Source organism: Gymnogyps californianus, chromosome 11, assembly GCF_018139145.2.
Source record: "Gymnogyps californianus isolate 813 chromosome 11, ASM1813914v2, whole genome shotgun sequence".
NCBI lineage: Eukaryota > Metazoa > Chordata > Aves > Accipitriformes > Cathartidae > Gymnogyps > Gymnogyps californianus.
The window spans coordinates 4,291,760-4,307,412 of NC_059481.1; the positions used below are offsets into that span (position 1 = coordinate 4,291,760).

At 38.0% G+C, this 15,653-nt stretch overlaps 1 protein-coding gene across 1 annotated transcript in view; it reads left to right on the plus strand.

The window, feature by feature from the left end:
* The first annotated feature begins 995 nt into the window (after positions 1 to 995).
* The window catches only part of ACSBG1 (acyl-CoA synthetase bubblegum family member 1), a 42,634-nt gene continuing 27,976 nt past the window's right edge, over positions 996 to 15,653 (plus strand). Inside the window, exons 1-2 of the mRNA XM_050902974.1 lie at positions 996 to 1,075; positions 10,190 to 10,272. Coding sequence (XP_050758931.1) covers positions 996 to 1,075; positions 10,190 to 10,272 — 163 coding nt within the window. The remainder of the gene's footprint in view (positions 1,076 to 10,189; positions 10,273 to 15,653) is intronic.

Consider the following 15,653-nt stretch of genomic DNA (forward strand, 5'->3'; position numbering starts at 1 on the left):
CCTGTCCCGCTTAGGAGGAGGAGTGATAGAGCAGCTTTGGTGGGCACCTGGCATCCAACCAGGGTCAACCTGCCACAGTCTTACATTTTCCTAATCACTGTGGCTGTCTTTGTACCACTAAATAAAACATTCTAGATCGTGTTCTCTGCCTCTGAAGGCAAATGGCATGGTACGGCTTGCATCCCTCTCTTCCTCCTCCAGACAGGGTAGTCATTAATATAGTCTCCCAGTAACAGCCCCTGGCCTGGGTTGTCCCCTGGCTTAGGGAAATGCCAGTTGGCACAGACCAAAACCATCCCAGGGAGGGTGCTCACAGTGGGTGGCTTGAACCATTCTCTGGATCTTTTTTTGTTTACTAGTATAGAAGTAGCCTAAGTAGCTAAACTAGACTTTCTTACATCCAGGGAAGTAATTTGTTCAGTCATGTGTAGAAACTTCTACAGTATGTGATAGGCCTGGTTTGGTGAAGTCGATGAAGTGCTGGTGTAGTTGTGATGCTGGAGGAGGTGCTTGGCTATTGCAGTACTGGGTTTCATAGGTGTAATTGACTTGAAGGCATTTCCTAATGTAATTAATCGGCATTTTCTTTAAGAAAATAACTTCATTGAATGTTCTTTTTTGAAACTAGAGTTAATAAAATCAGAATTGCTTCAACTTCTGTGAATGAATTCATTGGAAATCTTGGCAAAAGAAAAGATTTGCATCTTAAAGCATTGTAGGCTCATTAAAATTCTTCTCATGGATAATTAAAGAAAACTGAATTAAAAGGAAAGTTTAACAGTAAGCAGCTCACAGGCACTGCGACATTTCAAGCATGTTAAAATCAGAAAGAAATAGCTTTTGTAGCTGTAGTCTCCTCCTCTTGTATTACGTGTTGTTTTTTTTAACAAATAACCCGTTACTGTTCGTTTCTTCAGTTGTCCAAGTAGTTTATTTATGCCTGACCCGCACAGTTCTTCAGCACATTTGTGACCAGCTTTAGAGAGTTTGTCAGCATGCCTAAGAGTGGAGAGACTCTTACAAAAAAATTACAAGATGAAAACGCAATGAGTATTTCAGAAAGCTATGAAAACGGGTAAAGTAGTTTGAGTTTTTATTTTAACAAACTGATTTACCAATTTTTCACAAATTAAGTTTGTCTTCTACTACCGTGCAGATCCACAAGAACCTTGGCTGCCTAATGGTGTCTCTGCTATCTAATGGAGAATAAGGTGTATCTTTTGAGGCTAGAATGAGAGAAAATTGTTACAAAGATTCTAAATGGATTTGTTCTTCTATGCTAACTTCTAGTTCGGCATTAAACCTAATAGCATCATTCAGTATGGACTATGTTGCTTGTATCCTGTTTGCATATATCTAGTTGTATAGCATTCATTTTACAGCACAGAGGCTCTTTCAGCAGCAGTTCGTGTATAGCAGTTCTGACAAGAGGTATGCTTAGCTCCTGTGGCTCAGCCACTCACAGCTTAGCAAAAATAAGGAAGGCTAGCTGAAAATACTGGTAAACTACTAGGCTCTTAAGCTTCACTATATTAAATGATTAATGGCTTTTCAACCATGTGGTGAGATTACAGGCATTCTCAAATACCAGAAAAGAGCGAAGTTCAGATAGTCAAGGAAAAAAAAAAAGTCAATGCTCCTGTGCCATCCTTTCATGTGTCTTTGATGGTAAGAGCGGCATTAAAGACTCCAGAAGTTCAGTAGCGGTTGCTCTGGACATATTACAATGCGTATAATCTACTTTGAATGGACTTTCAAAAATACCCTAGCTGCAGCTATGGAAGTAAGTCTCTCTTCCCTTCTGAATTTGGGGGAATAATCCTTAGATGATAATTGACCTTTGTAGTTAAGCATCTTCTTCCCATCTCTAGAGTTTTTGGAAATACCTATTTTAAGGACAGAACAACACATCTCACAGGAAATATTTTAACTTCTGATTATTATAAGTTTGTCAATATTGCTGAGTACTAATTATCCATTCCCAGAGACTGAATGACTGTATCATGTAGATACTTACTTTTCTGTTAAGTTAAATCTAACTTCACATTTGTTTAGGTAACAACTTGCATGTTATGTCACTTGGAAGATTTGCTTGACCCTTTCAGGTAAACAGTTGGTTGGGATCATTTTTATCGTAATGGTTTCTTCTGTTCTGGGCTTTGTAATCCTGGATAAGCATCATTAGGAGCAAACTGTAGACTTAACGTTTTTGGAAAAGAAAAAAGTTTAAGAAATCTTTGAAAGCTTTTGAATGTTTTGTTGTTGTTGTTGCTTCTGGAGTCCTACTGCAGTTAATACTAGAATTGTCATTTTTTTTGTTTAATCTGTCCAAAGATCATAAAACAGTATTTGACTTGTGATCAGTATAGGTATATGTACACACTGACTTATGAAATTTAGGATTTCGCTAAATTAGTAATAATGCCTCTATTTTAGTCCGTGCATGCTTCTATTGTGATGTGCTTAAGCAAATAAAAGTTTCCATGTTTTCTTTATTAAAAAAAAAAAGCTAAAAGAGAATTTAAAAATACAGAGTGTTTTGCACCCACTGCAAACAGGAAATTTAAGCTTCCTGTTTTAGAAAGATGTTTAGCATTTGGTCTGTTTCTAAATTTCGAGTGAAAGAATATCACAAAGACTAGAATTCCAAATACTTCTGATGCATTCAAGGTCCTTGGCATAAATACTTCTTTGTTAGTTTTTTGAAGAAGTCAGTGCATGTTGTCCTGTTACAGTGTTGTTTACCTGGTGTGGTTTGAAGTTAGGTAGCAAACTTTATATACCTTTTTTGTGTGCTGGAAGTAGGATTCCAGTTAGAAAGGACTAGACAAAGAAAATAAAATTCTAGCAAAATGGAAAGAGGAAAAAAAGACCTTTTATAAGGCTGAAATTGAATCAGTGTGACCTGAAAAAATGAGGAAGAGATGAAATAATGAGTTCTGTGTGACCTAACTTTGCTGCACTCCCTGCAAATAGCCATACAGAGGCAGCTACTAGAAGATTTCAGCTCCAGGTCTGGGTTTTTGCTATGCAGGAGAGAACAGAGCCAGAAAATCTGTACCAAGGTCAGTGAAGGGTTGTAGTACACTCCCAACTGCTGAATAGAGCCGGCCGGGGGGGGGGGGGGAGAGCAGTATAAAAAAAGGCTTTATACATTGTTCATTCCTTCCCATTCACCCACACAGTTTTCAGCTATCTGTAAAACTGGTCTGCTCACCAAAATAAATGGCCTGATTTTGGGGGATATTTAGTTCTAACAGAACAAAAAAATACTTTATTTTTTGCAAGTAAAGAGAGAGGTTTTACTAGAAGGTGTGTGCCAACTGTGTTATATGGCAAAATAGGTCTCAGCTGTTAACTTTATCTTTAGTACTTTGTTCTTTATTAAGCGTTTGTGTTGCTTTTAAGTATACCTTTGTGTGGGAGGAAGTTATATGAGCAATTTGAGAGACTGGCTTCTTGTGCACTATGAAAAGCAAAATGGTTGTTGAATCAGCTGACCCTTTTTGCAAGAGTAGGAACATATCTGGGCTGATTTGTGGCCCCTTTTTAAGTCTCATGAGGGCATGAAAACCAATTAAAACCTAAATCTAACCTGTTCTTTGAGGACAAAGGGAAATTTTAAATGGAACCAATAAGGAATGTATTATAATATTGCCCTAATTTGAATAGAGGAGTAATTAGTAAATAAGACTACCAGTTGTAATACACAGCAATGTCCCTGTAAAGGACCACGAGGACCTCTTGTGACTCTGTACTTTGCTCCTTACTGTAGGAAGAATTTTACATGTAATACAAAATTAGGGTTTAAAGAACTAATGCTGTGTGTCATTACTGTGGGGTTTTTTTCCTTATGCTGTAGAAAACGGAAGACATCTTCAAAATGTCTTAGGTAACAATTCACAGCTCCTCAGAGTCTGGAGATGCAGTATTTGCTATTTGGCTATTTATGTGCTGGTCACAGATTTCTATTTAGCTGCTGAGCTATCAAAGCTTTGGTACTATGTTGCTATGTTGATTTAAGTCAGAGTGACTTTATTGTCTTTGTCCAGAACTCTAGGACAGATCTGTGATTCTAAATTTATTGTCTTGTGCTCCCTCCTACAACCTCTCCCCAGAGCTCTGTTGTAAAATATTGAATTCAGCACTTGCAGGATACATGGGGAATCGGGAGAGGATTACTCATGAATGGGATCCAGATGAAGATATTTAGTTTCTGAAGTTTCTAGGCAAAGTGCCAGAATCATTAAAGTTTTCAGAGGTACCCATAGGTAATTTAAGCCATTGCTTTTTGCTGCCAGAAGAATTGTCAGATGATTACTTAATGGTTCCGTCTTGAATTCCAGTGCCCCAGTGAGCTGTTGAAAATGCCTAACGCCCAATGAAAAGTACTTTAGAATGTGCAGATGTAGACCCAAAACATACTACCAAAAGCAGTTCTAATGTAGATTAAGGCTGGTGGAATGTACATAGCTGGATTGTCCTGGAGAACATGTAACAAAAGCTTAGGAAAAAAAAATAATTTCCCATTGTTAGAACAGAGATAAATATTTAGGACACTTGTCACAAAGAATGAAGCAGCAAAAGATGCACACTGATTTGAAGAAGGATTTTTTTCATCTACTTTATTATGGATTACTTAAATAATCAAACAACCAAGCTGTAGGAGTTTAGAGATGAAATTCACCAAGTCATTCTCAGGAGAAGCAAGCAGTGAAAGATTAAAACAAAATTTATGAAGAAGTTCTGCCTTGGAAAAAATACGTATTTTTCCGGTTCAGCCTATTTTTTCTGTATAGGACTCGCTAATAGTTAGGAAAGCCAATTCAATAAAAGTATTTGAGAAAAAAGTACTTGTGCAAATGGGGATTTGCACACCTTGCTGCCGAAGATAAACAGCTGCATATTACAAAATATTTCTTTGGGCAAGGCAAGCAGAGAAAGCAGTTTAATTATAAGGTGGAGACTGTGTTGTAAGAACTATGTAGCAACATGCTTACAGCCACTTGAAAGTAGCCTGGTGGGTGAGCTCAGAGGAACGGTGAAGCAGATGATCCAAAGCTGCACTGCTTTGGATCATCACAGTGTGGGCAAAACACAAGTGAGCCTTCCTGAGAGCCATTGAGTCTGGAAGCAGTGCTATGAGAGCATTCCCAGGAGAAGCTAAATGGAGTGCTTTTTGGAAAAAGCATGACAGAGAAGTTGTATGCACTCAGCAGACACTGTAACTGAGCATTCCCTCATTATTGGCTATGTTCTTTGTTACAGACAATCTGCAGGATATTTTATTTTGAAGGAACGAAAGAACAAAAATCATGCAATAGTTTATAATAAAGCTTTGGAAGTTAAGCAGACAGGAACTGCAGTAACATGGTTGACCATAGCCGTAGCTTTGCACCTTGAACATATTGTTCTTCTAAAATTAGGCATCACATTAATCTCAACTTATCTGATAATATATATTATGAATGCAGTTTCTTCAACGGTGAACACTTCTCATACATTAAACCAGAATTTAATTAATTAATAAAAATATTTTCACTGTACGGTGAGCCCACACATATGGTACAACATTATCCAGGAACAAGGTGAGAGTGGAGAAGCTGTGTAATGGGAGGAGCCTCTGCGTTAGAAATACCAGGAAAGGGAGGAGGAGATGGTAGCTTCATCGTGAATCCAGACAGCATAGGTCTGGAAGCTAAGATAACGGACTCTGGATGAATGCATAGTCTGAACTACTGACTGTTTTAATTGCAAAAAAAGTTTGCTTAAGTCTTTTTTGTGAGCAGTTGTGAATGTGATTTCCAGACTTTAAGTACTTTGACTTGCTATATGTATATAAAGGGTTATGAGTAAATATCCTGAAGTCTAAAGGAATACCTTGTACTGAATAATGTATTAACCATATACATATGTAGTTATTTGATAAACTGCTTATTTTTGCAAGTTTATAGGAAGCTGTTTTGTTTTTTTTTTTTATTCTAATAACCCCTGTAGAGAGCCAACCAGTAAAAATTTAACATTGACAAAGCTACAGAACTTGAATAATAGTGATAAGGAATAGGAATACAAAAAGAATGAGATGTCTTTTTATTTGCCACTATACATAATCTGTTTAACAAATAGCTTCCCCTTAAATCTCATGATAATATGACTGCTGTATAACAGTGTTCATATTCTGTTGGTGCAATTTGTGATCTTAGAAATCACTCTGCAGAATTAAGGTCAAAATATATTGAACCCTACTACATGAAGTTCATAGTTTTTAAATTTGAGAGAGAATATTCTAACCTAATTATACAGGACAATTAGTGTATTCTATGAGGCTTATTAAAGTGAGAATTTCTGTAAAACATTTTCTCCATGGAAATCATTGGTACGTTATTATATTGAAGACTGACTTTATAGATTCTTTTCAGTTTTATTCTTAGTATTTTAACAAGATTTTACTATGAGGAGAGAATTTAGAGGACAGCAAATATCTGACTGTATTTGACCTAGAATAGGAGATGTAAGCAGAAATTCCAGTTACCAGAGAAGGAAACATAGAGCCTGTGGAAGGAAAAGGCCAATTCCAAAGTCTCTTGAAACTGAAAAATTATGGAAATTAGTATTACAGTAAGTAGTGACGTTAATCAGATACTCGGTATCATTATGGTAACAGAAAAAAATAGTTTTTCTAATGTGTAACTTCAGCAAAGCACTGCCATTTCAAAATGATAAAAGGGGAGAGATTTAGCTGTTACATTTAGTTTCTGTAGTTACGATAAGAAATGGTACTGTATTCATTGGTTTCCATCGAATACACTTAGTTTAAAAAAGTAATTGCTATGCCAGCAAATTCAGATTGGATGCTTTGCTTCTGGTGAATCATCACCAGCAGTAAGGACTGCCAGTTACATCAGTCATTATTTTACCATTAAAATATCAGTTGCACATGCATTACTTCCACTGGTTTGCAGAGATAAATCTCGCTAGAGCTGTTACAATCTTGGAAACAAAGAAGGAAAGGAAACTTTCCTTCTGTTAATCCAATGTAGAGAATGTTCAAATTCTTGCCTTTTAGATTGGCCCGATGTGTGAGAACAGCTTCAGTATGATATAACATCTAACTGGCACAGAGCAGTGGTGGTAGCTGCAAGCGAGTTGTGCTACATTAGGATTTGCCCCAAACCTCTGGATAAGCCAGTCAGCCTGAGCATGCTGTGCCTCCATCTCGGGTGAAGGGGGCGTGTGCGTGCATTGAATTCAGGCAGCAGATGAGGTCATGTTTGATAGAATGGTACCTTGAAATTAAATCCCAAATTACATCAGGAAATACTGTCATTCAAAAACCACTCCTGGCTAATGGAGTTATACAGAAGTATGCTTTGTTTAATCCTAGCTGGTCAACGTTGTGTAACATGAACTCAATTTGTTCTAATTGGCTTGCTAAAGTGACCTCTACTGTTAAATCCTCTGTGTGTGTGCTTTTAGAGGTTTTTGCATATTACCTTTGGAATCATAAACTTTTTTTTTTAAACACAAAAATCGGATGTAGAAAATCCACTTTTAAACTGGTAGTTGGATTTTGGAACATGCTGTCCCTGCACTAATAATGTTAAATAATTTATGCAGAACCTCAGCCTTAATAACAAATTTAGCAGCCAAAGTCCAGATTTCCAAAGCATTTTGGTTTAGCTGGGGCATCTCACCACCAAACTGTAATTCTGCAGTGTGTTTTCTCCTTGCTGCAATATGCTCAGTAAGCTCTTGATCAAGCAGTCCTACCGAATTCTGCTTGATTCAATCTTACTTGAACAATTCCAGATAACATAACCATTCTTGGATTTTTAATTAATTTTTAAAGGAATAGCTTCTAGCAAAAGGTAGAAGTAACAACATTAAAAACATATTCTTTCACTCAGAAGGGATGGTTCTGAATATACACATAAATTGTTGATGGAAGAGAAAATTTCGTAATTGTACTTTCAGGGCAAAAAAACCCCCAACTCTCAAATTGACTGCTTAGTCCATAGAGGCGAGTAACAACTACTTTGCATGCAGCATTACTAACTTCAACACTCCTGAAGATATTAGATGCATAGAGCTCCTCATACAAGATTTGCATGTTGAAGCATTATCAGAGCAAGTCCAGAAGTTCAGACTTGCAGGTTGATTATTTTTCTGTTAAGGGAACATAATATAAACTGAACCAGTATCCTCTAACAGTCGGATGAGAATAAAGCAAACTAAAGAGATTTTCATCTGGGAAAAGTCATTAATGATGATTACTAAAAGTTTTGAGTAGCCTCACAGGAGGCTCTTCTGATATATTACTATCAGATCTGTTTTCTTCTGAGGGCTTTTTTGCTATTCCTTTTCAGCAAGAGTAACATTCAGTTATCTTTTGACTAAGACTTTGTTTATTTGTTTTGTAAAATAATAAAAATTAAAAAAGCTTTAGTATCCAAAAGACATTTAAAGGAAAAGATTGCACTAGATTTCTAAACATCAGATGCAGTTTTCCTTTAAGACAGAAAAAATTTCAAGAACTATTAAGTGTTTTGAGACGGCAGACAAACACGTTTTTAAATTATTTCAGATGTTTTGTTTTTATTCCCAACTATGTCTTCCTGGTCCGTCATTCTGTCCTTGCAATCCCACTTCATTAAGTCACCATTTTCCCATATATCAAACCCAGGCTTACGTTTCAAAATGCAGCATAATCCCTGTGTGTATTTAAATTACTCTGTTTCTCATCAACATCTGCCTTCACCAAGTCAGTGACTATTTTCAGAGCCTAACTCTGTGCTTATCAGACAAGCCCTTTCGTGTTTTGTCCCATTATGCCATTAACAAGAGAGGAAATATCCTCTCAGGCAAGATTAGTGATGACTCCTCATTTTCCTTCAGCTGCTTTTGCGACCTGTACCTCTGCTCTGAGACACAGAGCAAGAGAGGAAAAGAACTATGATTGTCGCTTCTGATGGGTGAAGAATTACAAAATCTGCTAAATTCTTGTAAAAGGGATCCAGCTTGGTTAAGGCTTTCTTAAAGTATGATTTAATTGTGAATAACAATAATAAATTCTAGGAGTGTCCCACATACAGATATTTTACAAAATGTAGTTGTTAATATGAGATGGGAAATAACGTCGGATGTAGTGTTTGGTCCTAGTGTTTGCTACCTGACACTGTTGTGTAAAAATACTGCTTTTGAAGTTGTTTGTTGTTTATTTGAAAGCTGGGAAGGGCATTGTTTGGAGTTTCTTTTTCTACATTTTGAGTTAATTTATTATACTCTGGAGGGGAAGGGCTTCCTGAGCTTCACTCAGGACTCTTCTGTTGTACCTGTTGAGAGGGATTGAAGGTAATCCTAAATTGTTCTTGGCCTCTGAAGGCTGCTGATTCCCACCCCTTGTTCTATGAAATGAAGTCAGCTAAATTATTCATGAATAGCAGCATGCAGATTTTTTAATCTGCAGTGCATTGCTTTATGCAGTCAGTCATTTCTAAATGCTCGGTTATTGTTCAGATGTTTTGCTCATGTAATCCTTTGCAGTCTGTTACCTTACAGACTTTCTGGTTTTGAGTTTGTATTATCTGTGCTTTAAACTTTGTCTGGTTAATTTAAGCCAAGAAGGGTTAATTTTGTCTGTGTTACAATGATAATTTGTTGCTTTGGTGAAGTTTTTGAGAAACTTTATTATTAGGAACTAAATCTTCTTTTCCTAGCCTTAAAAAACCCAAACAAACAACAACAAAAAACCCCCTAACCTCAGAGCTTCAACAGGTATCAACAGTGACAATTTACAAGGTATTGTGAGATTGGTACAGTGGCAGTATGATCAAGGTTAAGATTGGTAATTCATTCTTTATACTCGCACGGTTCATGGCCTCTCTGTCGAGATTCAAAATTAGTGTCTCCATCTGGTATATTCCATGATGTTGAAACCAGAAGTCTACTGTATGAAATGAGAATGTGATCCTTAGAGTGAAGGCATTTCCCTGTTTAACCTGATTGTAGTGGAGTTTGCAACAGAGGCAAAATGTTCTTTGTTCTTCTGAGCTTTTTATTTTCTCCTGTTTGTATTTCTAAGTGCTTGCAAGCTGTGGTTTTTGTTTTCCCTTACATATATTGTATGTTGATTGTAGTGAATCCTGCTAGCACTCCTGGATAACTTTTTAATAGGTATATTGTCTTTTAGAACCTTTACAGATGCACAGACTGTCTGCAGAGATTCACTGCCTCATTTGGAGGAGACCCAAGATGAAGGCATAGAGCCAACAGGTAAGCATGTAAAAGATGAAACTTGGAAATTTGAGCTCTTTTTAGAATTTTTTAAATGTAATTTTTGTGTCTATTCTAGCAAGTTATGACTGACAACTTTTCAGGGCTGGGATAAGGAGAGGCAGCCAAAAATAAAATTAAACTGAAGGGAATCAGGGCAACTGAAAAATTTTCAGAAGCTTTCTGTAAACTTGCATGAATTCAATAGTTTCTCCCAGTTTTTGTCTGTATTTGAGGCAATTACTAGATAAAAGTGAAAAATAGCCTGATCCCATGGAAAATCATACCAATTCTTGTGTTATCTTTGGCATCACAGCCTACTTACCAGCTGTCAACTATTGAGGATTTGGCATACTGTGTAATAACTGGAGGCTGTAAAGGAATATCTATACTTTGGTCACTTCTGTGTTGCATTGTAGCATATGCATACTACTGTAATTTTAAACCAATTGCAGTGGTAAATTAACCTAGTTGTGCTACCATGTGGCTTAAAGGAGGTGTAATAGCAGAACTTGCCGAGGTTCTTTGGAATGTTTGCCAGCCTGAGGGAGCTCCCTGTTGCCTTGGTGAGGCTGCTACTGGTATCTAAATTTGCTCATTTAAACAGGGATTATTTCTTCTATGAGGCAACTGGAGCAATGACTGCAAGTGGATTTTGAAGAAATAACAGATCTATGTAGGAATCTCACATGCAGACTTTATACGTATGTATAAATATATACCTGTATGCATAGATGTTTATTTTAAAAAAGGAAATTCTTTGATACACAATAGGTTTCTTTCCAAGAATTGAACTGCTAGGCATTTGCTTTTTGTTTTTCAGTAAGCAGGAAATAAATTTGGATGGATAAAGGTGATAACTAACTTCTGTTTTCAAATTTTCAGGGTATTTTATTGAACTATTTGAGACATACATTGTATACATAGATCATTAGTGAGGCTGTGATTGTGCAGAGTACTTGCTTGTGTGCTCATGAAGGCCCTGACCTATTTTTCTAAGAATTAATCTGGGACACTGGTTACTGCTGTCAGCTATCTACCCTGCTTCTGTCCCAGAGGTTGCTGCTGGCTGCAGTTTAGAGTAATATGCTGGGCTGTAAACCACAGTGCTCACGAAGGAATGCACATGCCATTCAGCCACTCCTGCAGAGGTGACCACAGCCTCTGGAAGAAAGGTGAGATGAACAACTGAGGGTAGAAGCCATTCCAGCTGTGCCATCATAATTTTCCTGCAAACACAAGTCACACCCCATCCATTTTAATTAAGGAGTTCCTTTATTTGTGTTTAGATATGTTTCTAAGTTGATGAATCAGGAGCTTACAATTTAAGTTTGCTTTCGTCTTTTATTTGACTTTGGGAATCTGTGGCACTACTTGTTACCCATTTAAATGAGAAGCAGTGTTTGACTTGGAAACATCACACAGCTATGCTGATTCTGAGTGGTAAAGTGAGGACTGAATGTCAAAAACTTCTCCCAAAAAATCTTTCAGTAGAAGGAAGCTCAGTGTCTAGTTGCGGTGGGTCTGCTTTGTATATCAAGAGAAAAGGAGATTCTGATGTTTTCTAATTGTGCAGAACTGTCTTTCTTATTTTATAATTGATATGTTCTCCAACCTTAGGAGTAAATTTGTCTAATGAGGACCGCAGATTTTTCTGGAATTTTTTCCCCATTCTTTTCCACCAATGTATAGAAGCTCATTCCTGTGGAACCAGGCCAGATTTTGTTTTTTCTAATGCATATGTAAATCCAGAGTAACGTTACTGTTGGCAGCAAGCATTATATTGGCTTAAAACCAGTGTAAAGTTAAAAGAGAACTCATTCATGCTGGTTTTATACTGATGGAATCGCAAAATAATTTATGTTGGAAAAGACCACTGGAGGGCAACTAGTCCAGCTTTCTGCTCATAGGAGGGCTCATGGCTTTGTTCAGCTGAGTTTTGAAAACCTCCAAGGATGGAGATTCCACAGCCTCTCAGTCCCTCTTCTTAGGCTGAGTCACCTGCATTGTGAAATTATTTTTCTTTGTCCAGCAAGAATTTTCCTTGCTGCAGCTCATGTCCGTTGCCTCTTGTTCTTCTGCTGTGTGCCTCAGAGAAGAATCTGTCTTCTTTACAGCACCACTCTTCAGTCTGTGGCAGACTGCAGTTAGATTCATTCTTTATCTTCTCTTCTCCAGATTGAAGAAACCCAGCTCCTTTAGGGGCTTCTCATACATGCTACCATCTGGGAGTCCCTATTCTGGCCTTGCTTCAGTTTGTCAGGATCTCTCTTGCACTGGGGCTTCCAAAGCTGCACACTGCTTCAGGTGCACCCTCATGAGTACTGAGTAGGGGGAAATAATCACTTTCCTTGATCTGCTGGCTATAATCTTGCTAATGCAGCCCGGGATGTAGTTAGCCTTTATCTCCAGTGGGACGTACTACTGACTCGCATTCAACTTGTCCACCAGGAACCACAGGGGTTTTTCTGCTGAGCGAGCTGGCATCCAGTCTGTGGTGTTGCATGGGGTTATCCTACCCTGAGTGCAAGACTTATGTTCACCCTTGTCGAGTTTTGAGGTTTATGTCAGCCCATTCTTCCAGTTTGCTGAGGTCCATCTGAATGGCAGCCCTGCCTGTTGGCATGTTGGCCAATTCCCCAAGTTTGCTATCATCTTTGAAGCTGGTGAGGGTGCATTCTATTGTCCAAGACAATAATGCAGTCATTAAATAATATCATTCTCAGGACTAACCCCTGAAGAATGTCACTTGTAATTGGCTGCTAGCTAGACTGAGAAATGTTGACCATTGTTCTCGAAGACTAATTTTCCTGCCAGTTTTTTATCCACCTGTTAGTCCCACTCCATCCGGTCCAGACCTTCCAAGGATGCTGGGGGAGACCTTGTTAAAGACCTTGTTAAAGGTAAAGTAAACAACATGCCACTGCTCTCCCCATCTCGGAGCCAGTCATCTCATCATGGAAGGCAGTTGGGTTGGATTTACCAAGGCCAAATCAAGTCTGTCCCTTCTGGCTGGTGTCAGTCACCATTTTATAACTCAAGAGTGATTTCTAGGAGAGTTTGTTCTGTAGCCTTTCCACGGAGTGAGGTGAGTCTGATTGTCCTTTAGTTATTTGAATCTTCTTTCTTCCCCTTTTTGAAGACAGGTGTGATATTTGCTTTTTTCCTGTCATGGGGACCTTACCAGATTGCCATGCTTTTTCAAAGACGACGGAGAGCAGCCTTGTGATGACTGGCCTGGTCTCTCAGCATACACTCTGAAGCACCCCATCTGGGCCCATCGACGTTTTTGTATGTGTCTAGTTTGCGGAAGTGGTCCCTACTTTGATCTTCCTGTGCTGTTGTACGTAAAACTTCTCACCTGCCACTAGGCACAGAAACCCAGGAAGCCTGATCTTGCCAGTAAAGACCAAGGTGAAGAAGGCACTGAGTACATCAGCCCCTTTTCATGTCCTATGTCAGTAAGTTGCCCATGATAGCCTCGGTTCTCCTTTTGGCTGCCAGTGTATCTGTAGAAGCCCTTCTTGTGGCTCTTCACATCACTCATCAATTTCAATTCCAACTGAGTTTTGACTTTCCGTTCCTGCATGCCTGGGCAATGTTTCTGTAGTGATGTTTCCTCCTGATTACATCCTCCACACGCTTCCATTTTGGTGCATCGTAATCAGTTTTAGAAGCGTCAGTATTGTCATGAAGCTTATTTTGTACTTGTCCTGATGCACCACTCCCTCCACATCAGTTTGTAGAGGCATTGTTTGGAGGCTATCTTATTTCTCTGATCCACAATGGTAGAAGTTTACTGATGTGGAGAGCAGTATATTTTATTGCAATTTGTGAATGTTGCCTTTTCCTCCAGTGGAAAGGGTGCAGGTTTCCATGAACTGAAATATTTCTGTGTGTTTTGGATAATTTTAAAAGATTTCTGCTATTTACTCAGCCTTTTCTGTTTGAGAGTTTAAAGTTACATGTTTGTTGTGGAAAATTGATAATATATATAATATACCAGAAAACCCTCTTCCTCCACAAGCTGTGGCAAGGCAAGCAACAGGAAGCTGGTTTCTGGTTTTTTTTAGAAGAATCACTATATATATGTTCTGGCTGATACATTCAGGTTCACTTGAAATTCAGAAGTTCTGTACTTCTGTTTAATCTGTTCATTGGCACAAGGGGAAGTTTGACAGAGATGCCAAACTCTCGGACTCCAACCTATGTGTGCTCAGCTCCAGCTTTTACTAAAAAGAAGTCAAGCTTTCAGGGCCACAAACATCTTGAAGAAAACTAAAAAGTAATGGGAGAGAGGAGGAATGATGTATTTGTGTTGTCAGCAGAATGTGATGGCATCATAGCTGTGGAATCTGGGATGATGACTGTCAGAAATGCCTCCAGCAAAGAGCTGAAAACCTTCTCTTGTCATTAGAGCAGAGTGATGTTTTGCAGGAACTGGCATATAATCACGATACTGTTTTGTGAGTTAAATCTGAATCAGTTTCAAGCAGAAGTTAAATTATTCTTTTAGTTCCTGCTTCTCAGGGCACACCTATGGAATATCACTTGGAGTTGTTCACGTCATGCAGCAGGGCCGTTCCACAATCAGCTTGGCTGTTTGTTTACCTGTCTGAAATGTGACCTTGGTTCTTTTGCATCTTATATGGCTGTCATAGTTGTTCTTCTGTAAACATCAGAATTCATTTACATTCCCAAATCCATTCTGGAAGTCACCAGGATACTTGCAGGTCACGTAGTGAACAGAGAGAAGGTTTCATTCATATGTTAGCTTTAAACTGTAGGATTAGTGTAATTTTTTTTTTTTTTAAACTAGTACACAGTCTCCTTCATACATCCCAGAGGTCCAGCAGTTTCAGCCAGATTGGGTATTCATGAAAAAAAAAATATATGGACTTGCTATTTGTTTGTCTGTTTAAAATAATTTTTGGTATCTGGGCTGGGAGAGACAGCCTGTACTATGTCACAACTGTTCAGTCATACATGGTGGAAAGGAATAATAATTGGCAGATAAAAATACAAAAACTGTAGTGTGTTTATGTTGTGTATTATTTCAGACTTGGTAGAAAATATTTGAATAACACATGTACTTTTATAAGTCAGTATTCACATGTAAATGGTTCACAAGTCTAGGATTGTATTATAAAAGATCAGCTGAAAACTTTCAAAGTGTTTTTTTAAGTGGTAAACAAAGTTTTTAACTATTTTTTTTCTCCTGTAAAGTTTCTTGTTGAAAATTTACACTTTAGTGGGAAAACTGCACACCTAAAATCCAAAATATTTAGATCAGCTGTCCTTAGAGCAATTCCTAAGACAAACTGCAGTACAGTCATCCTGTTATACACTGTATGTATGAGACTACTCTGAGCCATCTCTTC